Below are 24,352 nucleotides of genomic sequence, written 5' to 3' on the forward strand. Positions count from 1 at the left end.
AAATCCAAGGTAACCTTTAGATCTCCAAGAGAACGTTGTTAAGGACTGAATAAAGGCCATGGGATTACAGGTGATTCTGTCGCTTCATCTCACTTGATAATGGAAAAATATGTACACACATGTATGTGTGTGTGTGTGTGCGTGTGTTTCTTAAAGCTCTTTGCTAGGATTGTTATTTCATTCATTTCTCCAATATTCCTGAAGCAACGAGATTCTTACTCGACCAAGCTTTACTGTCTGCTTGCTAGACCTCACAGCTATAAGTCAGTGGTGGAGCCACCAGTGCGGCATGCCACTCTGGAAGTAACTTCTAAAGTGACCAAATGAAGTCTTGAGTCATTTATTTCACTATTTCTTTTTCTTTTACGGAAGGCTGAGATGCTGAAATGATAAAGGAGTGGAGAAAGGATGGGTAAGGGTATTTTACAGGTCAGGATGAAAGGTAGAGATTTGATACTAAAAGTGGCAAATGAGTAACAAAGAAGGGGTACTGATTTAACACCCCAGTGTTTAAAAAGAATCAATATAAAATTCAATGAAAGTTTTAAATATGGCTTCTTTTTCCTAGTTCTTTTTCTGATTTTAAAGGAAATAAGAATGCATAGGAGAAATTCTGAGTACGTCTACAACTCAGCATATCACTCCTTTCTTATGTTTGTTAAATCAGTATAAAGTGCAGCTTTTATATCTCAAAAGCAGCTAAATGTCATAATCATAAAGAGGTCTTTCAGAGTTGCAGAAAGTCAGAAGATCCAGTTACAAGTTACTGTTCTATTCTTCTGTTTAAAAATGGTTGCTCCAAAGCTGATTTATATCTAAGATACAAAGTGGAATAAAACAGGCGATTTTAAAGGAGACACATTAGTTTTCAACAACATAAAACAAGAACAGAAGATAAGACAGTGAGGAAAAAAAGATCAGAACTTTAAAAAAATGTTTTTAAAAATAGCAGTTTGGAGCAACACTCTTACCCTGGGACCCAGCCAGTGGCTTCTGCTATGTGTGTCTGAGTAACCATCGCTGGTGCAGGGGTATACGGACTCCCAATCAGAACACTTCCTGAACTGGTTAGTCTCTGTGGTGTGCTTATAATCTGCAAAGTCAGGACAAAGAAAATAATATTCTTAGTTATTAAGAAAAGCTTACAGGCAGAAAACAATGCTGAAGGCTAACCTATGTACAAGGAGGAACACTTCCTGTCTAAGAAGCACTTAATATCAATCACCTAAAATGTAAGCGATGCCTTTGACTCACTTATGTCATGAGATCTTACAGCACAAGTATCCTGAATACTGCTGTGAAGTTATACTGTAAGTTGCAGCAAGTGAACAGCAATTTGGAAGGATTAAACTGGCAAGTGACAGTATCTTAAAAATTAGAAAAATGAAAAGCCTTCTTTGAAATTATGAAAACTAATTGCAGTTGAACTTGATTTACTGGAACTAGGGTAACAGAAAATTAGGTCCTCACAGTCCAGAAATACATGCAAAGACATTATACAATTTGTATTATTATATAGATGCAATTTATCTGTTTTTTTAAAGCATTTTCTCATGCTATTAAATACTCTTCAAAGATACAAAACATTTCACCATGTAAATTAATTATTCTCTATTATTAGATTTTTATGACTATTCAATTATTCAGTATTATAAATAATGCTGTGATAAACATTTTTGTACAATGATCTTGGCCTTAACTTCTATTTCCTAAGGGTAGACTCCAGAAAGGGAATTAATGGAACTAAGGATATTGACTTTTTAAGAAATTTCTTGAGATGTGTTATCAAATTGCTTTCCAGGTCTTAGAATATTCATTGGTGAATAGAACACATTTTTTTCCAAAAATGTTTATGACAACACAAAAAAACAATCTGGCACCATAAGAATATCTTTACAAATATTTTCATCAAAAAAAACCAGTAAGGGCATGCTCCAGGGAATGGGGGAATTAATGGGGCCAGAGAGGTGCTGCTACATACAAATGCTTCAGAAATCATTTTAGTAAGTTAATTCTATAGTTGAAAAATAGAAAAACAAAATACAACAAATAGTGACAGATGTCTGGTTCCCCTAATCTGATTCTCATAATACACCAAGGATTATTAAACAGGGCATTCAGAAGCTTGCCTCATGAAAAAACACGAACACTACACAATGTGTTTATGCCGCCTAGCCCTCCACGTGCGCCACCTGCACCCCAACCTCCATTTCAACGCAAGATCTTTCAAGGGTGGACAGTGTCTGCGGGACCAACCGTAGTGCTAGGAGACGCTCACAGGAAAGGTGCAGTAAACATGACTGCACTGAGACAGAACACCTAGCTTTTAAAGTGATGGGGGAAAAGTTGCTTCTTTGTTCACTGATATGCTAGAAAGGCTCATATAAAATCCAGTAAGGAAATATGATATAAAGGGCATAGTCCCATCAATTACTGCATCACACATTTAAATGTTCTCTATCATGCTGACCCTGAGTGTGGCGGCTTAAGAAGGACACTCTGAGTATCTGATCAGTCTCTGGTCTGCTCTATTCCTAGAACAGCAGTCTCCACAAATCAGCTCTAAGCATTCCAACTCACCCCTGAAACAGACTGCATTACCTGTGCAGTATTATTACTAAGGAGTTGTTTTCTTTATCTGTTATTAGGAGCCTACAAGCTTTGTTTTACCTGATTTAAAGGGCACTGTAGAAAAAAAAAGAAGAAAAAAAGAAGAAAAGGGGAAGGCAAATGGGGCATAGAGAAAAGCTAGTTATCTTACTGGGAATGACTCTGGAAAATAAATTGTTATATTCTAGTTTGGTTTTTCTTCCTCAATATCAGACTGTCAGCTGGTTTTCTTTGCTGATCTGGGAGTGACCAGCAACACTCTCTGTTCCTTTCTCTTGGCACAGAGCCTGGTACACAGCAAGCCCTTAATAAACATTTCGTGAATAAACAAACTGGAGGCATGGTAGACCTGCGTTGGAGCCATAAGTTAGAAGTTCGTAGGAGATGCAATGGGTTCTTAAACGAGGACTGTGACAGTGAGCCTTAAGAAACAAACCCAAAGGAAAGTCAACAGAACCTGGTCAACCAACGAACACAGAACAGTTTATACAGGTGATAGATCATACATGCTTTATAAAACTGAACCATTATTTTGAAATTCCAAATTAATATAAGATTCAGTTGACCTGATAAAGGAGAATGAACATTCATTTTAAATTTTAGTCTCCCCCACCTCCTCACCAAAAAAACCCAAAGACATCCTTAATTTAAATGTAATTATGTGGGTTTTTTGATAACAGATTACAGTTATCCTGTGAAAAATCACACAGCAACTGAACCTCCTCTAAAGATTTTCTGCCCTCAATCAAGATCTCTTATGTACTACTGCCATCTACAGTAAGAAAAGCCAAGAGGGCATCTATACTCCAAAGAGAAAGAATCTATATAAAGTGTTATATTAAAGGGTTTCATGATTTGACAAAGTTTTTGTTTTCACTGTAAGAAATATGCAGTTTTTAACCATGTTAAAATAAAGATAACCATTAGATTATCTTACTTACATAAAACCACTTTTTTAAAAAGTACTTTTAAGAAAAGGGCAAGTATCTCAAACTAAAACAGTTACCGCTAAACTACTTCCTACAAACACAGAAAATGTATTTCTTGAGACTTTTTGAAATTTCTATCTACCAGTAAGGTTTGGCTTCCAAAGAGACATGTAGAATTTAAAAGGCAAGTAGAGAAAGATAACTGGAAGAAACAAACAGGTGAGGTTTTATTTAAGAATTTTACAACAAAATGTTTTTTACAATCACAGATGGCAGATTGAAGGTGAGAGGACAACACTCAAGAAACAAGCGAGGGGGAGGGTATAGCTCAAGTGGTAGAGCGCACGCTTAGCACGCACAAGGTCCTGGGTTCAATCCCCAGCACTTCCTCTAACCCCCCAAAATAAGAGACAAGCAAGAGGAGAAGAGAGAAATGGCTCTCGCTGGGGTTCTACAATATATTAGGAAATCAAATGATCATAAATTAGGAAATCAAAAAGAAAACTCTGACCCCTGCCTAGGGACTGAGAACTTCAAAAAGCCCCTCAGAATCAGGGAGACAAATTAAGACCTTGGGCCTGCCTGTTTTACAGAAGGGCCTCCCATCTCCTCTCCTTCTCCTCATCTTTGCTTTGCTGACTCTGAGGTTTGCAGCAATTGAGTAGGTAATATATGTGACTGCTTCTCAGTGTCAGAACCGAAGTGCATAAAGACCTACATGTACATGAGTTCAAACTGACAGTGGGAAGACAAGTTATGCTTCCAAAAGAAGAATCAAATTTGAGCCATAGCAGCATCACTAAAATACGCAGAGGAAACAGTCTCTCAAAACAGAGGAATACTGTAAGGGCCAAACTCATGAAAGTTTGGGTATGTTTGTTTGGTTTCGATGTTTATACAATCACATTTCAAAATACAGACTTTCAAGTCAGCTGTGCAATCCCATCTACACCTACCGTAGAGGCTGGTGAGGGGCAAATGTTTAGCAAATGTTTGAAAATATACCCTGAACTACCTTGAAATGGGGATACTCTACCTGAACTGAAGTTTCTAGGAAGCTTGGAGCTAGACTACATTCTTCACATAGTTACAGTATTGTGCAACACCTTTAGCTTGAATTCTGCAGATGATTAACAGTCCTCAAGGGATAGAGAGAAATGTCATGTCTAGAATGTCTTAAGCTCTTAAAGATTTTCTGAAGCCATTAAGTATGTTCAAAGAGATTTTTGTCTAAATATAGTCCAGAGTCCCGAACATTACAAAATTTATACTTATTGCTCTATAGATAAGATATAAGCACTCAGAATGAAGAATTATTGTTCCAACATGTATGTACTTTTGTTAATGGTGGGTGAAGCCATTTAAATTAGTTGTGTTGCTGTTTTGTAGCTGCATGCAACTTTGTTTAAAAATAAGGCTTTCTTAAAAGTGCTATATATTTCAAACTCTAGTATAATGAATGGGCTATCTTCAGAGAAATAGTTAAATATTTTCCATTTTCATCCATTATTTCTACTACTAAAGATTAAAATGAATTGGTGTGTTGCTTCTTCCCAATTGGTGTGTTGCTTCTCTAATTAAAGAGCTTTAAATTAGTAGCTTCAGATAGATTAACTGTTGGGTCATATTCAATTTATATGAGAGTACACAGTTTAGACCATAAAGATTATTTTACAAGAAAAAGCAAAAAGGAGAACATAAAACAGATTTCAAATCCATTTAATTAAACAATTGAAAACAAGAGAAGCCTCATATAGGGAGCAAAAACTTTAACACATTCAAATACATGAAAATTAAACACTGAGGAACATAATGCCCTTCTTTTTCTCAAGACTAATCAGTTACATGCAGATAAAAACCAAACTTTAAAAAATAAGTGACTGAGATAAGAAATTAACTGGAATATTTGACCACGCATCTTTAGGACAACTACCCTTTAAATTAGCTTTGCCTAAGCGAAGATTCAAATCCCAAGATTTGATGATTTTCTTACCATTTGGGGTCCAACATTCACATTTATTGGTCCTAAGGTTTTTGGTAAAATCTTTGTTGGTGAGTTGGTGCTGGAAACTGGAAATGCAACAAATGAAATGTTACCTGAAATGATATCAAAACACTAGGTTAATGTTCTGCGATATCAAGGGCACCTTCTGTCCACCTATCCATCCCTGGTCCTAAGCCTAGCTTTGCTTAAGTAATTTCCAACTACCTTAATAAGGAAGTTAGAAACAAGAAGCCATACTGAAAAGCCATACTAAGTAACGCTTTGTTGTAGGGAATACAATTAGCTCTGCTGAAGAGCAAATCTGCAGAATAAATAGTTCGGTCTATCTGACAACTACTGGACTTTCAGCTGGTTTTTTAGAGGAAAAAATATTTAGAGAACACATAATGCAAATCGTAGTTTATATCAGAGTTGAGACTTCCAGTTAGATCTTTATTAGAAATCATAGAACAAGAAAAAAATGCATGAAGTATAACATGAAATAAGATAAATATCTATTAGAATTTCTTTACAGTATAACACAAAATTTTATACTAAAAGTTAACACGTTTTGAAAATGTTGACTTGGTAGTTTTCTGAGGCTTTATTCTAGTAGAGAAATAAACAAGCCACCTAGTTACTGATGTTGGAAACCGTGGGATCTGTATAGTGTTTTCAAGTGATTTCAACCACTTAAATTTCAAATTAAGGTAACAAAGTGCTATCCTCCCAAATGAAAAACCAACCAATAATTTTCTAAACTCCCATATCAACTACTTAACTCCTCCCGACAAACTTCAGTTTATCGGTGTTTCTCTTAGAAGGTAACAGTAGGGATCCAATTTAGCAAAGGAGGTCACACAGGAAATGTGTGCAAGAGGGTCAATATTGAAACTCTGGGGAAAAACCAACACTGAAGAGCGGGACCAGAAAGACGCCTTCCTCTCAGTCTCCTTCCTCAGCTGGCTCCCCACCTTAGCTCTTCCAAAGCTTGTCCACCTCCTTAATGCCCTTCTCTGATCTCCTAACTCTCAGCAGATGCTCACAACGCCTGCAGCACGGAGCTCAGGCCACCAGGCTAAATTACAGCTTTTCTTCCTCAACCTGTGCCCTGATCTGTGCTCTCACATACTTTTCCGTATTTCTCTCTGAATAGAAAGTCTCATATAAATTACTTCTTCCATGTCTGCTTTGTACTTCTGGTCTCCTCAAGGGAACTCACCCATCAATTATTTATTCTGTCTCCTGAGCTTTCAACTATAGCCTTGGCTCCTTCTTTTCAGTTTCTCTCTCTGCCCCTTTGTCATGTATCATTTCCCCTCCAATTCCACATTCCAAAAATCAAATTCTTTGTCTTTCTTATGCCCACCCAGCAAGGCCTAGGACCCAAATCTGCTTCTCCTTCAGTCTTAGTACAGGACTGAACTTGGCGTCACATGTGATTATCACGCACCCAGTGATACAATTCAGAAATAATCAACCCCTCCCCATTCAACTGACCACCGTATCCTACCTGCTATCTTCTTACCCTGGTTCCTTTATGTGGCCAGCACTTGTTTAATTTGAAACTTTATCAGATCTGGTTTGAATACAGTTACCCTCTAATTCAGAGGTTCACAGCCCTGGCTGTGCAATGGAATTATCTGGGAAGCAATCAAAACACCAATGCCTGAGTCTCACCCCCAGAGCTGCTGATACAATAGATTCGGAGTGAACTGGGCATCAGACAGTTAAAAGTTTTCCAGATGGTTCCAGGGTACAGCCGGATCTGAGCATTACTTCTCCAACTGGATGCCCTACTTCAAACCGCTTTCCTAGCCACTCCGCGCATCTGTGACAAACCAGTCTTTCTACCAGTGAAACTGTTCTGAAACTGTTCTGAAATATGAAACACTCCCATATTTAAGGTCTTCCAAGATGCCACAACATGTCTTCAAGGCCTTTCAGACTCCTCATCGTGGCACCAAAAGCCCGTCTGGAGCTCTCACCCCGGCCCCTCTTCCCCACTGCTCCTCCACAGGCACCTTCTGCTCCAATCAGATTAAACACTCTGCAGTTCCAGAAAGACCCCCAATCGACAGCTCCAGCTCTGGTGCACACCCTTCCTCCTGCTGGGAAGTCTCTCTCTGCTGGGACAGCTCACTGCTGCCTTCCTGCACTCCAAACTGGTATTCCACGCCGTTCTCTGAGCGATTACTACATGCCAGGGTCTGCTCCAGAAGCTTCCCCTATATACATCATCTCACTAACACTTGGGACAACAGTGTGAAATACATGATTACTGACTCCATTTTACACATGAAGAAATGAAGACAGAGGGAGGTGGAAGAATCTGTACGAGGTCCCGCGGGGAGCAAAGGGCCGCAGCTCCTGCTCTCCGCGCTGCCTCCTCCTTACAAGGCATCTCCAGCCTCAATGGTCTAGGTCTTGGATGCCCTTCTTCTGATTTTTCATCAAACCTATTATTACTCTTATTATGACCTACTGTAAGGAGGCTGTGTCTCTCAGCTTTGTATCCTAGCACCTGGTTTTGGTCCCTGGCACCAAATAGGTGCATGAAACAACAAAAACTGTTTGACTTGCAGAGATTGGAGCTGTTACCTCTCCTAATCCGGATACCACACTTCCTGTAATATGGCCTAAATTGTATCTTTTGTTACTTTTTAACAGGTGTTATAACTTACACTGAGTTTGAAGTAAATTTAAACACCAGGACCTTTGTTTATTGTTTTTAAAACATGACTGAACAATCAGTATTATCAAATAAAGTTTCCTTACTCTGAGACTGTGAAACTGATTTCTTAAATGCATAACATGCAAATCTTATCAATTGCCAAAGATTAAAAATTAAGGTTGTTGTCAAAACTCCCCAACTATGGTTATTCACCTGTTAAAGAATCTACTTATCTGGAGAATACGAATCTGTGATTCTAGAGGGAGGCACAGCTATGGAATGATAGACACATGCCATAAGCTCGGTCCAGGCTGGAGAAGGACCAGCCACTGATTCATGAGAGGAAGGACCCAGCCCTGAGAAAGTCTGGCTCAGATGGTTTTTCAAAATGACTGTAATGAGGCTGAATGTTTAAGATCATCTCTGATACCCTGTTTTGGAAGCAAAAGTTGAAAGCTTGAGAACAGTGAAATAAGAAACACACAAAATAAGGTATTTAAGGTTAGGGAACAGACTGACCCTAATTGTAAACCTAACAGTAAAGGCAAATGAAGAATATAAAACTAGGTCAAAAACAAAAAGGAAGACATCATTAGAGCCAGATCTGTCATGCCAGTTAATATCAGAGAACTGAGAGGGAACTTAATAAATCTGACAAATTGATTCAAAAGTGTATCTGGAAGAGTAAAGACAGAGAACAGCCAAGAAAATTTGAAAAAAAGGAACAATGAGGAAGAGAGAAACTTTAGCCTCCCAGATTTCATAATTATTACATAGCTAAAGGGATTGAGGCCATGTGACAGCTAAGAAGCAGATAAAGAAATTGACAAAACAGACATCAGAGTCCAGAAATTATTTCATTTATATATGAAAATTTTATATACAGTAAAAGTATCATTTCAAACCAATGGGGAAAGGGTAGATTACTTAAGAAATGTTGTTGAGACAAGAAATTGTCCGTTTGGATAAAAGAAATCTTAGATTTCAATTTCTCATCTTGCAAACAATAAATCCCAGACAGATCAAATATCTAAATATAAAAATTAAACCCTAAAAGTATTAGAAAACATAGTAGTTTTTTTTTAAATCTGGGGATGAGGAAGGATCTTCTAAGTACATTACAGAATTTAGAAATCTTCAGTGAAAACAGATTTGACTACCTAAATATAAATATTTTCTAAATGGCAAAAGACCCAATATACTTAAGACAAATCACAGACTTGGTAAAAGAAATTTACACAGAAACGGTGATGAATTTCAATAATAAAAAATTAATACTCTAAAAAAAAGAAACGTTTCAATGGACCAGACTGATAAAAGATGAAGAAGTTTGATAATGTCCTGAGTTAGTAAAGAAGTGGCAAAATGGATTCATTTAAAAAATATTTACTTGGCACCTACTGATTGTCAAGTACAAATGCTAAGCCCAACAGACACTCAGGACAAGTGAACTGTCCACTGCACTCAAGCTAATACATCCACGGGAGAGCCTTTTTGGAGGGCAGTCCTACAGTGTAATTGAGGGGCTTAGGGACTCTGTGTTAGAGTATAAAATTTTAAATAAGTGCTTTAAAAAGAATGATACACATGTTAAAGTTTCTTTCCATCTCAACAAATATTCTTTCAACTGCCCTCTGTCACCTAAGTGGCAAATGACCCCTGGCCCTGCAGAAACGCCACAATTAATAACGTGCCTTCCCCCGATCAGCAGGTCCTCTGCTATGTATCGCAGGTCCGCTATGTAGCCTAATAAACTAAGCAGATAAGAACAGTTCCACATGTCCAAGGACTGCAGTACTGTGGATAAAAGCAAAGACCTGGAAACAATTTAAATGTTTAAACATCTTTGGTACATGTGTATGACGGAATATTATGAAGTGCCTTAAAAAAATACAAGTATATATTGCCATGGAAAAAATGTTCCTATCACAAGACAGTAGGATTACCATTTACCTTAAAAACTACGTACACACGAGTTTACATGTGCACAAAAAGTCTGGCAAGATAAACATCAAATTTAATAGAGGTTAGTTCTGGGTGAGTAATACAGAGAAATGTTTTACCCTGGTTTATACTTTTTAATTACACTTTAAAAAATGTTTTATGAACAAGCATTCACTTGTTTTATAATGTAAAAAGCTACTGCCATTCTGAAGGGGAAAACAAAGTGAGAATGAGAGTGAGAGAGAATCACACAGCCCCTGAAGCAAGTTGAAGCACTTATAAGTGAGGGATCTGTGCTTTATGATTAGTAAAACTGAAATCTGCCTTAGAAGCAGTTAAAGGGGCTCTTCTGGGACGTCAGTAATTGTAATACCCAGACATAAAAGCCATGTATTTAGATACAATTTACCTTCATCAAATCAACTAGGCTCAGCAGCAGAAACATCATGTTTTGGACTCAAAAGGACATCTAAGTAGGCTATAAACATCCGGTCTCCTGGAAATTTCAGCCACATCAGAAGTAACCCAAACCAAGTCTAAACAATTTTTCATAAGTACCTGGCCTTAATTCACAGCTTCTTGGCAACAGGGTCCTGACACTGTCCAGAAGCCAATTCCTGGTACTTGATGTATTTATTAAAAAACAAAAATTTAAAGACCTGCCTGGAGTTTGGTCCTGGTAAGTCCCTGAATTGACTAAATGAGATCAATCACCTACGAAAAGGGCTAGAAAAAGAGCTAAAAACTTATGCCAAATCCTGGCACAGGCACCAAATTTTGGCTCCAATTTTATTTCAATTTCTTGAGTAACTGGAATCTTTCTGTTTTCCATTAGAATTGTCCAGACACCAAAGATTTCTTTCCCTCAAAGTTCTTTAGGGGGTTCCAGATATAGTTAATCACCTTCAATATGTCCAATTAAAAAGAAAAAGTTCACTCAAATAATTGTGGTTTGCCTACATGATGCCAGTATAAGTTATTTATTCACAGCACTGACTTTCTGGGGGAAAAAAAATTTTGGGGGGGTCTGAATTAGTTTTGGAGAAAACCTTTTTACCCAAGCCTGTATCATATCCTCCTAGAAGAACCAAATTAGTAACTTACTGTAGGAAAGAATACACCTATTTTATGGGTTTATAAATATCTCAAATCAGAAATAATGTATATCCCACATCACTTCTATACAGGGCCCAAACTTCACAAGCTAAACCTGCAGCCCTAAATAAATGTTTAAAAATGACCCACATTGTGGTGGTGTATGTGTCTGTCAAATTCAGAGAACTCTAGGCTAAAAAGGATTAATTCTATTACATGTAAATTATACCTTAAAAAAAGGGGGAAAAGTGACCTAAGCAATTTCATATTTATTAGTAAGAAGTTAATTATGGATTATACAATCCTTGTGCTTTTTTCTCTTCTGTTACCTTGTTGTCTACTTTTTAAGTTTAATTTATAAACAGGAAGTTCATGTATTTGTCTAAATTATATTCCTCCAGCTACCCTCTCTTTTGAAAGTCTTCCTGCAGCATCACCATCTCCCCCCTCTGCAGGATGATTCTCCTCAGCACATAAACACTCACTATTTCTTTCATCTTAAAAACAAAAGACAAAACCAATTTTTCTTAATCATGCACAGCTTTCCCGCTACCAACTCATGTCTGTTGCCCTCTGCAGCAAAACTCACAAAATCTGTCAACATTTGCTGTCTCCACTTCTCCACTATTTTCTTTAACCCACTCCCACTTCCCACCCCAACTTCACTGAAACTGCTCCTCCAAGATCATCTCCATGTTGCTTTGCTAAATCCAACGGTCAAATCTCAGTTTTCAACTTATCTTAACCTGCCAGCCATATCTGACACTTTTCAAAATCTCACCTTTCTCTCAAAAACTCTTTACTTGGCACCCAAGCCACCATTCTCTCTTGGTTCTCCTCCTAACCCACTGGCTTCTCCTTCTCAGTCTTGACTGCTGGATCCCCTCTCTAAAAACTCAGGAGCCTCTCGTAACGGGGCTCCAACTCTTCTCTGTCTACTCTTCCTCACGAGGTGATCTGATGGCTCCTGTGTACATCCCTCCAGATTACATCTCTCTCCTGAACTTCAGAGTCACATATCAAATGTCATTTCCCATATCTCCATTTTGATGTTTAACAGATATCTTAAACTTGACATATTCAGAATCTAACTTCTGATCACTCTCCATCCCACCAGAAACCTCCTTCTCCCATCTCTTCACCTCAGTAAATGTCAACTCCATTCTTCAACTGTTTAGACCAAAAGAGATCACTGTTGACCTCCTCTTATACCCTACATTCAATCCATTAATAAACCCTGTTGGCCCTGACTTTAAAACGTATCTTGAATAGAGAACAAACTAGTGGTTACCAGTGGGGAGGGGTGGGGAGGGGCGATACAGGGGTGGGGCGTGTGAGGCAAAATACTGGGTGTAAGACAGGCTCAGGGATGTATTCATTGTACAACACGGGGAATACAAGCAATTTTGTAATACCTGTTAATGGAAAGTAACCTTTATAAATTGTATTACAATTTTTTTAAAAGCAGATGAACAATGTAAAAAAACAAAACAAAAAACCTATGTAACAAGAGGTGGCTGGGTCAGAACATCACTGGTTTACATTTATGATGATGGTCCTTATTTTAAAATCTTATTTAGTTCTTTGTTATACATCTGTATTCATACCCACAATAAAAATAATGATTTAATATTTACAAAAAATAAAATAAAATTTATCTTGAATACAACCACTACTCCACTGCTACCACTCTGATCCAAGTCACCATCTCTTGTTTGAATTATTGCAATATTTTCTTGATTCATCAACCTGTTCTGCATTAGGCCCACCTCACCCCACAGCTCTGCTCCCAGCCTTCGAATACTGTCGTCACTAGACACAGTAGCTATTAAGCACTTGAAATGTAGTTAGTGTGATCAAGGGCCTAATTTCTAAATTTACTGAATTTTAATTAATTTAAATTTAAAAACTGAAGCAGTATAAAATATTTTCCCATTAAAAACAGCATTATTTTTTTTAAAAAAGATTATGATGTACAAACAAAAACAAAAGTAAAAAACAAACAAAAAATGAAAATATTATTTAAAGTAAGTCTTTAAAAAACAGTATTATTGTTTTGGTAGAACTACATTTCACCTCAATTGTTGAAAATTTAGCATCTAAACTGAAATGTGCTTTAAGTATAAAATACAGATTTTGAAGGCTAAGTGCTTGAATGTGTACATTATCTCATTAAAAATCTGTTCCTACTGATTGCATGTTCAATGATAATGATATACTGGGTTACATACAAATCTATCATCAAAATTAACTTTACTTGTTTCTTTTTTTGCCTTTTTAAATGTGGCTACTAGAAAACTTAAAACGACGTGACTCACACTGTACTACTAAACAGCACTGCAGTACCCACCATCACACAGCAGGCAGCGTGATCCTGCCTTGTGGAGTAATTCTCTTCAAAACTCCCCAGCTGGCTTTGCATCTCAGGCAGTGTAAGTCCTCATGACGGTTTACAGAGCCCTATGCCACCCGACTCATTCCTCTGTGACCCTGTCATCTGTCAAGTCTCTCTTCAATCTCTCCCTTCATTCCACCACGTTCGCCCAGGCCTCTCTGCTATTCCTCAAGCTATGCCCAGCAAGTTTCTGCCTCATGGCCTTTGTCCTTAAAAGTTTCCTCTGCCTAGAACTTTCTTTCTCCAGAGAGCTATCTACAGCCCTTACTCTCCAGCTTCCTTCAAGTCTCCACTAGGTTGTCACTGCATCAGAGATGTCTGACCCCACTGTATACACACTTCTTCACTCATTACGATTTTTCACCAGAGCACTTTTCTCTATACAACGTATGGCATATTTATATTTACTTCTTATGTGATTATTATCTGTCCAGAGCCTGCCCACTCCCAGAATGCTAAGTTCTACAAGAACGGGGGATTCATTATCTCATTCACCACTTTATCTCCAGCAGCGAGCATAGTGCCTGGGCTTTAGCAGAGTTCAACAAGTATTTGTTGAACACATGAATGAAGGCTTGAATGTCTGCAGAGAAGCGCACGACACAAATTCATGAGACAGGTGTAGACAGTGAAAACTAAGTCTCCTCCCATCCCCAACCACCACTTAAACCAATCTCTTCCTTAGTGACAGCTACTGGTGCCAGTCTATACATAACCTTCCAGAAATATTCTAGGCATATACAAACATATGTACCTAAATATGCTTTCTCCTTACACAAATGGTTGAATATTATATTAGTTTGCATGTTGCTTTTTTCCCACCTCATAACACTGTATCTATGTTAGATGTCTTTCCCATCCTGTATAATGTAGTTCTGCTTTAATACTTACTTTGTTAGCTACATAGCATTTTTTTTTTATGGCTCGAACAGTTTAAGTCCCTTAAAATGGAAAGCTTTTAGTATTACAAACATTATTAATAGTAAAATCTTTTACTACTACAAACAATACTGCAATGACTACGCATAAGTCGTCACACATACTGGTTGTACCAACTGGATACACCAATTCAACCCTCCGTACAGAAATGCATTACTGTCCATTTCCACATATCCTTACCTACTCAGTGTGTCATTAAACTTTATTTCTGTCAACCTTTAGGTTAAAAAAAGCACCTCATTCTGATTTTATTTTATTTTGGTTTAAACTTATTATTATGAGTAAGACTGGCCTTTTTTTTTGGTTTAAAAATCTTCTAAATTTTCCTTTGTGAGAATTATGTCCATCTTTCTCTTGGCTGTTGGTGATTCTTTAAATTGGTAGATCCTCTTTAAATATTGAAGGAATGAGTATATTCTTTCTTACCTGCTGCAAATATTTTTCCCAATTTGACACCTGTCTTTTGCTTTTATATATGATTTCCTTCGCACATTTTTAAAGAATGTCATCAATTTTATGGTTCTTTCCTTTTATGACTTTAGTGTCATGATAAAAAAAAAGGTCCGTGAGGATGTTTAAATATTAAAATAAAGAAGGTCAGAGTAACTGCACAGTTTATGTATTTATCTTTGCTCCCCACCCTGGAGGGCCACATCATGCATGGATGTGTTGTGTTTTACTTCTGTTACAAGTCTGGTATTTCCAGTTGGATATGCTGTTCTTTGAAATTACCTATCATTAGTTGCATGCTAAAGGTTGTATTAAACATCACCCATGTTTTCTTATAATACTTTAATGACTTCATTTTAAATTATAAATCTTTGATTCATCTAGAATTTATCTGATGTGACAAGTGAAAGATCCATCTTTTTTTTTCCTAGATGGCTATTTTTAATAAATAATCAACCCTCCTTCTCCCATGCTAATATGAGAGTCTACTTTGATCATTTACTTATTTAGGTCTATTTATTGACTTTCTATTCTGCTCCACTGATCTGCCTATTTACGCGACAGTATCACCAGATTTATTTTATTCATGATTAACATTTCCAACAGAGAACAGAGAGACTCAGAAAAAGAAAGTGTCAAGTACTTTTTTCCTTCCCTTATATTATATAACTATACAAATTATAATACCTTTTAATTATTTGTTAATAACTGTTATAAAGGACTTGACCAGTTTCAAATATAATACTAATGAGGTTAAGTCCCAGGTCAATTCTGGAATAGGCCAATTCATTTTGCAAAGAGCAAAGATTCCACAACCTTCAGACTGCACTTCTAATTTCAGCCGGCCATCTAGAAAGCAAGAGATGTCACTGGAGACAGAGTAGAGGCAGGAGAAACAATATGGATGGCTCAGGGGATAGCTAGTTAACACTTTTATTTGAAAAATAACTCAGGCCCAGTAGATCAACAGCACTTGCCTTCATAAATGAAACACATATAAACAACTCATAATTAATTTGAAAAGACAGCATACCCAACTGGAAATAGCAAATCTGGAAGATCAGTAAAATACAGCACATCCATGTATAATGTGCCTGTCAGGACTGGGGGGGTGAATATAAATAAATAAATACTGCAGTCACTCTGACTTCCTTCATTGTTACCTTTAAATATGTTCAGATCTTTTTTTTAAGTTTTTATTCTATTTATAGCTTAGCTACTAGTAAAGTTATAACATGCATTAACTACACACACCTTGTAATACTGTTACGTTCTATTTTGTTGCATGTGGACTCACTCAGGTTCACCGAAATTGCTAAGATTAAATCCAAAGGCCAACATCATTACTAAACTTTTTAACGTGGGTGACCACATCACTATAAATAGGGACAGTGAGGAAGAGAAAAGTTCATAATAGCTCCAAAGTATAATGGTTAAAGTGACCTCCTTCTCTCTATGTGGTTCCAAAAATGGCAATCAAGCATCCTTCGTGCACAGATAGACAGAAGATCTGAAATGTATATTCCTTCATATCAGGGGCATGGAAGCCAAAGCGCGGATGTTTCTGCAGCGGTCAGAACACAGGACTTCTAGGATTCCCCCAAGTGGACCACCTAACCAGAATCTCCAACGAACCACAGAAAGGATCCTTGAAATGACCGTAACAAAAAACAGCTCTCCAGCCCTCAGGGCACAGCCCTAATGGGACAATAAATCTTTTATGTCAGTCTTTCCTACATACTTTCCCTAGAGGATCAAGTCTGTTCTCTTGGCTTTGATAAGCATTTTCACTTGGAGGACACCTTTTAAAACAATTAGCTACCTCCCTCTTTCTCTGGTATCCAGAACCATAAATGCCCCAGATTCTTCAATTTGAAAGGAGAAAAAATTTTTCTTTTTCCATCTTCCCACATGCTGGGACTTAAATAGTGCTTCTTCATAAATGAATTCCTTAATTTAGGCTCTAGTATCTGGAAAATTATCATTGTTTTCATTTAGTTTATCAAACCTCAAAGCTAAAAGATCTTAGACACTATGAAGTCCTTTCCCACTAGGTCTCTTTTGCAGAACCTTCCCCTTCCAGTATTTTTTAAATGTCCATCCAAAGACGTTTGTCTCATCTAGAGGTCCGATCCCACAGCTTCTTCCCTGGCTTTTTTTATCTTTAGTTAAAACATGTAATTTTGTCCCTTTTTGATTACCTTGCTCAGACAAGGAAATCTTTTCGTTCTTAATTTTTTCACTTCTCTCCCACCTGCCTAATTACATCTTCCCATTTCTGGACACTGTATCTTCTGATTAGTAATTGAAGCTTTTGCCATATGGCCTCAAACAACTTGGTTCTTCCAGGCCTTCCCAGTAACTCTTCCCGCATGTGCCTGGTCATAAGACACAAAGCGGCGACAAAAGTGGGAGAGGGCAATGTCCCTCTTATTCAAAATACATACTTGTGGGCTTCACTAGACACGAAAGAATCAGAAACCAGGTGGCAATGCGCATTTTAAACAAGTGCCTCAGATGATTCTTAGGCTCAAGCGAGACAGGGACAGGCTGCTTCAAGTTCCCGTCTTCTCTGTGTTCAAATTAAAGAAGCAACAGCATCTAAGTAGACGCCACTCCACTTATCTCTGTTTTCATTTTAAAGAGAGAAAGGGCCGAGTGACCCTTATTTATTCAGTCGCTTGTTCTTAAATGTTGTATCTTTTCAACGTTCAGCCTATTTTCAACCACTACTTTTAGCACCGTCACCACGGCCGATACACCCACCAGATGGCACATAGACGCTGACTGCAAAAGAAAAGAGTGAGCGGAAAGTAGCCCATTTTATCTTGTACCAACAGCCCTGAATGGCTAGAGCAGATCATCGCAGCTGGGTGTGCCACAAGGATCAGAGCCAATGAGCACTAGAACACCCAGCCACCCAGGGCACTTAAGTGGACATCACTCATGAATAAGCCCACAGCCCCTGTGAGATGGTAACCTGCCACAGACAGCGTTAACAAATAAATCATTTTAAATTTACAGTCAGGAGAAGATATTTTTCTAAAAGTTACAAAAGGCAGCAACGACTGCAGACAGATCTAGTATTTAGAAGTTGCCTTCTTAAGATCAATTTTAAAACTTTAGGACACTTACACTCAAAAAGACCGAAGGCCACCTGTGAATTAGAATTTCAAAGCAGTTCCATTACTTAACAGATTAAAAAAAAGGGATCCTTGTATTCCATCTGCCATACCAAGTAGCTCATTCACAACTGCATTGCCATCAATATTCTTATTTCAACAACGTGTTCCACCGGAGAGCTATTACTGAAGCTACGTCTAAAGCATATTGCCAAGAGCAAGAAATCTTCTACATCAATATCAACAAAATCTTTTGTATTAAAATCTTACCTATTAAAATATTCTGCAGACTTTTATAAATAAGTTCCACTGGGTCTACCTGACACACAGTAAGTGCTCAGTTAGATGTCTCTTCATGTTTCTGTCAAAGAAATTGCGAAGAGTTGCCAACCTTTGCAAAAGTGAGCAAAATGCACAGACAAAGCCCCTGCTGCTGATCTCCAGCTTTAGAGTCAAGACCCAGAAGTTCATCTGAAAACTGGTTGCTTAAAACTTGGTGGGAAGAAATAATGCTATTACCTCATAGGTTCCTGGAGACACTTGCAAAACAGAGTTAACTCAGAAGACACTTAAAGCACAACACTCACAGCTGCTCCTCAACAGCAACATAAAAGGTTTTCCTCTCAGAAAAATACAGGCTTCAGGCAAATCTTCCCTCTGACCTCTGCACCAGAGATGCGATATTTTAGGTCGCCATCAATAGCTTCCAACTCCATAAAAGTATGTAAGACAGAGAGAACGTCTCAATCAGTCACTCTCTGCATCTTCTGACTTGGAGAAAAACAAAAGGGGGAGGCCCCCTCTCCCCCAGGCCTCAGTTCTGTGCTAGAGCTCATACGTAAGGCAGGAACCACGCGCACCTCACCCCACAAGTCTTCTTTCAGTGTATTGTTCTTAAGTTGAAGGGTTAACAGTCTCGATTCTTTCTGCACTGCTGCTGTACAGGACTGTCGTGCCTACATCTGTAAGTGACACACATTTTTGATAACTACGACCTATGATGCTGTCATAGTTACACACCACATGCGAGCTCACCAGCTTTCTTTAGGGTTGTCTGTTCCATTAGAATTACACATTCTTTGTGCAAAATAATACAAGTTCTTACTCTAATCAAATCCACAACTCTGTAAATCCATTTTAAACTCCATGTAAGTTAGTTATCTTAGAGAGGAAAAAAAAATAAGGAATAGTTACATATTGCTATTCCTAAAAAAGCAAAATGTACATAGACAGTTTAGACTCAATCTTAATTCAAATAGTGATCTGAAAAGTTTCAGTATCTCTAAATTCTGCTGTCATTATTTGAAGCAAAGAAATCTTCAGGGGAGCTCACAGGCCCTAGCTAAGAACAAGAGAAACTTTTAATAATCCCCCTGAATGTTGCTATCTTTCCCAGTCTTCTGCTTAGACCAATTAAACATTTGGGAAACTGCTTAACATTTGCTCCATAGGTAAATTCTGAAAGAAGAAGGTTCAAAGAATTTTGGGGGCTCTTATATATTATTACTAACTTTACAGTGTAGGGTAGGGCAAAATTTTATTAAGTGCCTCATATGTGAAAGATCTGGTGCTCAGTACAGGTTTTCTAAGAGCTAACTTAAAGAAATGCATACAGTTGTAATGTATATAAACACACACTCTGAGAGCACAGAACTTCTGTGTTACTTGTAAAAGAACGGATTTTTACTTTACTCATTAGCAACTCCACAAACTTAAAAACTACTTTTTGACTGTTTTCATTACATGCATATCGCTTCCAAGCTCTTTCTTCTTACTCTTTTCAGCAGATAAACATTCCCCTCCTTCGATTAGCTTACTTACTCTAAGCTTCATATCTTTTTTTAAAGAAGGAAACTGCAACCTGCATTTCAATGAAACTCAAAATATTTTCCCCACATTTCTTGTTCAAAGATCTTTAGGAATAAGTCTCATGCTTCTCATTGAAGGTAAAATAATCTATCTCTAAATGCAAATAATGTTTCATATTGCAATTTCATTTTGAGACTTAAAACCTATCGTGCAATGACAAACTTTTGCCACCTAAGTAATCTTTATATATTTTATAATGGCTTTTTCACTAATATTCTATACGATTTAATTTTTCCATCATTTAAAGGCACTAAACTTTCTCGCATTTCCTCTAATTACACATAATTTTTTTAAAAAGCCTCTTCAAAAAGTCTGTTAACTCCAAATATGTTACTCTATACAGTTTCTTAAACCCTGAATATTAAAGAATAAATGTTAAATGACTAAGTTGTATTTATTCACTGATTAAGTCAGATTTATGACCTCCCCTCCCCATTCCAGCTACTGTGAATTTTGAATGAAACCACCTCAATTGTAACAGAAGAAACATCTGTTGCTTTTTTCTTCAGCAGGGCTTTCCTAACTGAAAGAAAGCCTCTTTGCCTGACCTCCTCTCCCACCCCCTCCCCACCCACCCCAAGTTCCTTAAAACTTTTTTCAAAGACAATGTATTACTGAAAATCATACTGTCTCCATTTAAAATGTCATGGTTTACCTAGAAACATGTACTTTTTTATTAAAGTTCAAAGAAGGAGGAAATGTTATAGACACATCAAAAAACAAGAGATGTGACTGGCAGAATATTCATTGTAACTAAAATGCAGGCTTTGAGAGCACACTTGAAGTGATCAACTTAAGTTGTCACACATTCTGGGCTCACTCAGTATTGTTTGTGCTTCACAGCACCCAGATTCATATAGGATCTTGCATGCTATATTTTCTTTGCCACTCCAACGCTAGCATAATGGCAGTCACTACCCCAAGAGGCAGACACCAAATGGTGCCACCCACTCTCACACTGTGCCTCATAATAAACCATAAAGCACTGGAATGCACCGACCCCTTTATGAGCAAACAATGCCTGAGCCTCATTAGAATACAGCTGACATTTTCAAAGCACAAATACTTTTAAGAAAAATGTACTTGGAGGGGGAAAAAAAGGAATGAAACAGCTTATAAAAGCTGAAATGTTTTTTTAAGTGTCAGGTTTATTCCAAAGATCCCGAGGAAGCTCATTTTGCTACTGACAATTTAAAAGTTTTCATAAATGGGAAAAAAAATGTATAGTTAGAGGCAAAGCTTATTTTATTCACTACTGGAAAGAAATGAAAGTAAAAACTCACATCTGAATTGCTCTCACAAGTAAGTAACCACGAAGTACCTTTAAGATTTTTTTCCTCAACTGCTTCCTTAGTTCTTGAACAGAGAAAATGGAGCTCCAGAATTGTTTTTACATTTTAATTGACTTATATAAGTAACTGAGTGTTAAACTAAGCTTACTTTACCCCTCCCCCCATCCCAACCCCCATACCCTGTAGTTTTCCTGTCTGCAACAAGCAAGGACGTCTTGAATTCAGCGTGCTCCTGGCTATCTATCAATTTAACATTGCTGCTGTTGAAAGATTATAAAATAAACGCCACAAAAAACGCACCCAGCAGTAAGAAACAAAATGATCTCTCTTACCTGGTCTAAAGGAGCATGCCTCTCACTGCAGTACCAACAACACTCTCCAGTCTTTGTTACCATTCAGTGGAAACTTGAGACTGTGTCAGACATAAGCAATCGAGCTCAGACACGCTCAATTTAAAATACTTCTCAGTAAAACTAAAAAGATGCTCAAGAAAATTGTTCAGCTACTGGCTTTTAAAAGATACATGAACACTGTCTGATGCAACAAAGACACTTAAAAAGGAACCAAAAGTACAGGTCTTAAAAGACCAAGGGGTCTTTTTATGTAGAGTCTTGCTTTCTTATTAAAGACTGTTTCAGAAATAGGCTTAAAGTGGTGAAACAATACAATGTCGGACTCCACACTAACATTTTTCTGAAAATCACTTGAATTTTAACTGGCTAAAAAAAATAAGATGGAACTTACTCATGAAACCTGCATATTTCGAATTGTACATTTGCTGGCTCCAAAGCAGTCACAAAGCAGGAGACCTCAGTGCATCTTGAAAGCGGAGCAAAAGCACCATGAGTTTCAGAAAAAAAAAATAGGAGGAGAAACTCTTGAAAAACTGGTCAGGCTTTTCAACCTGTAATAACTGTCCAGCTCTTCTGAGAGGGGAAAAAAAGCCCTGGTTCTGCCCCGTGAGATAGGAGGCTATGCTTCAATGCCAAAATGAATGACAGGCCCATTTCTGATATCAACAAAGAGCAGCTTAGCGGTGCTCGATTTTTTTTTTTTTTTTTCACTTTCCCTCACAGTTAGAAGTTCTAAGTTTTTCAGGTTAGTACCTTTATATCTAGGGTTAAGTACCTTTCTGCATTTTCTCATGAGAAAACACAATTATGTTGTCCTAGTTTTTTAAATGATTAATTAAAAATACATACCTAATTATCTTAGTCAGTTTTTCCTAGGCAGGAAGCGGAACAAAAGATGACCTCTTAAATTCCTTCCCAAATCTAACCTTTGCAGTATCAAATTACCATATGACTAATTATTAATGTTAATAAGCTACTCCTGTGTCCTGATATGTGGGCACAAAGAGAAATAAGAAGTAGGCAACAGACACAAAAATAAGGTAAATGAGATTGTAAAATTTTCAACTGGCTAGGTGTAGAAATCATTTACTAAAGTACAACTCTGGTTATACAAACTGACAACAATAAACATGTCAATCGACGACATATGAGCCGAGCACTATTTTGGGCTCTGGGGACACAGCAGTGAGCACAGGAGACAAAAGCCAAATGAAAATCCCTGTCTTCAGGGGGTTTATTAGCTTATGTCTCAGTTCCCTGCAAGTACAATTCTGCTGGATGATTAAGGAACCTTTCCTTCTTTGAGTAGGTATCACCTAATCTGAAATATTCCTCTCTGAAAGTGTGTCTTGATGACAACTCCAGCAGGGCAAGGATCTGCTGCTTTGTTTGCTGTTGTATCCCCCGCATCTGAAACAGTGCCTGTTAGACACTCAAATAAATATATACTGAATGAAACATCAAACAGAGCTTTTCCTTAGTCAAACTTTTCTTTGTAAACAGACTATGCACCACATATTACACGTATATACACACAGATATCAGAAATGATACAGCACAGGGTATAAATTAAATTAGGCTGCAAATACATATTAGCTTAAAACTGAAAATACAATCTATATGGCCCTGTATCTTTTATTCTAAAATCTGTTTTCAATATCAGATATGAAGTCACTAAAATACCTGAGTAAAAGGATCAGTTAACCTCCCCAGAGCAGGAAATCGAAGGTCACAGGAGGTTCTCACTGAGCCCGGCCCTGGGCCATCACTCAGTACCTCGCTGGTGCCGGCAGGGGTGGTGGGAGCCCAGGCGATGCCCCTGCCTCCTTTCCTGAATGCCCTCTCTATGCAGGGTCAGACCGCAGATTCTGTGACCAAACAAATAACTTATATTTTGGGGAAAAAAAAAAAGAATCAGTTAAAATTCTATACACTAAGGTTTTGTGGACTATCAGACTTCAGAGGAGTTTTGAATAAAAAAAGAAACTTGAAAACTACATAGCATCCAATCATTTTTGTGTAGTAAAATCTAATATGCTTACATCTATTCACATACCCACATTTGGAGGTAATTTTGTCTCCTCATGCTGCTTCCCATCATTCTTGATTGCCTTACTGGAACCCACACGGAGAGAGTAAGCACACCCCTCTAACCTCTCAGACCAGCCAGAAGCACTTGTCCCATGTCACCCAAGGCCAGGATGTGCAGGGGCTAGATACGGTCACACCTACTCTGTGAGTCTTACAACAAAAGGCAATTAAACTTTCCCGTACTGAGGTGCACTCGCCCCTACTTCTAAACAGCACAGCATCCCATGCCCCTACTCCTGGAGTTGGATGTTGATTTACTAATTCAAATATTCTACCTGGAATAGTCACACCTTCAATAAATGAACAGCAACCCAAGGTCAGGAAGACATGGCGATGGCAACGGTCAACTAATGGATAAAATATCAGCGGGGTCAAAGCAGGATTCCACGGTTCCTGCAGCAGCAGCGTTTCTTCCCCCTAACCATCATTCATCTTTCCTTTAACAAACACTTCCTGAGCACCTCTTACGTATCCAGCACCTGAGCGAGGCAGCAAACTGACCCACTCCCTCCTGTCTACTCCAGAGACCTGACCTGGAGCCTCCCTCTAGTCTTCCACATTTCTTCTCCGTTTGCCTTCCTTGCCAGTGACGCTTTTCCAGCCCC

At 37.9% G+C, this 24,352-nt stretch overlaps 1 protein-coding gene across 15 annotated transcripts in view; it reads right to left on the bottom strand.

Moving 5' to 3' along the window:
- Positions 1 to 24,352, bottom strand: part of TFDP2 (transcription factor Dp-2) — a 156,239-nt gene that overhangs the window by 40,553 nt on the left and 91,334 nt on the right. For 9 of the 15 annotated variants that reach the window (XM_031446362.2, XM_031446411.2, XM_031446264.2 and 6 more), the window contains 2 exons: positions 5,533 to 5,636; positions 972 to 1,093 (listed from right to left, as the gene is read on the bottom strand). In XM_031446362.2, coding sequence (XP_031302222.1) covers positions 972 to 1,093; positions 5,533 to 5,636 — 226 coding nt within the window. Of the gene's footprint in view, positions 1 to 971; positions 1,094 to 5,532; positions 5,637 to 21,635; positions 21,715 to 22,047; positions 22,068 to 24,352 lie in introns of those variants that run through there. The other 6 variants (XM_010976807.3, XM_031446519.2, XM_064491736.1 and 3 more) reach the window with 4 other exon arrangements.

Source organism: Camelus dromedarius, chromosome 2, assembly GCF_036321535.1.
Source record: "Camelus dromedarius isolate mCamDro1 chromosome 2, mCamDro1.pat, whole genome shotgun sequence".
Lineage (NCBI taxonomy): Eukaryota > Metazoa > Chordata > Mammalia > Artiodactyla > Camelidae > Camelus > Camelus dromedarius.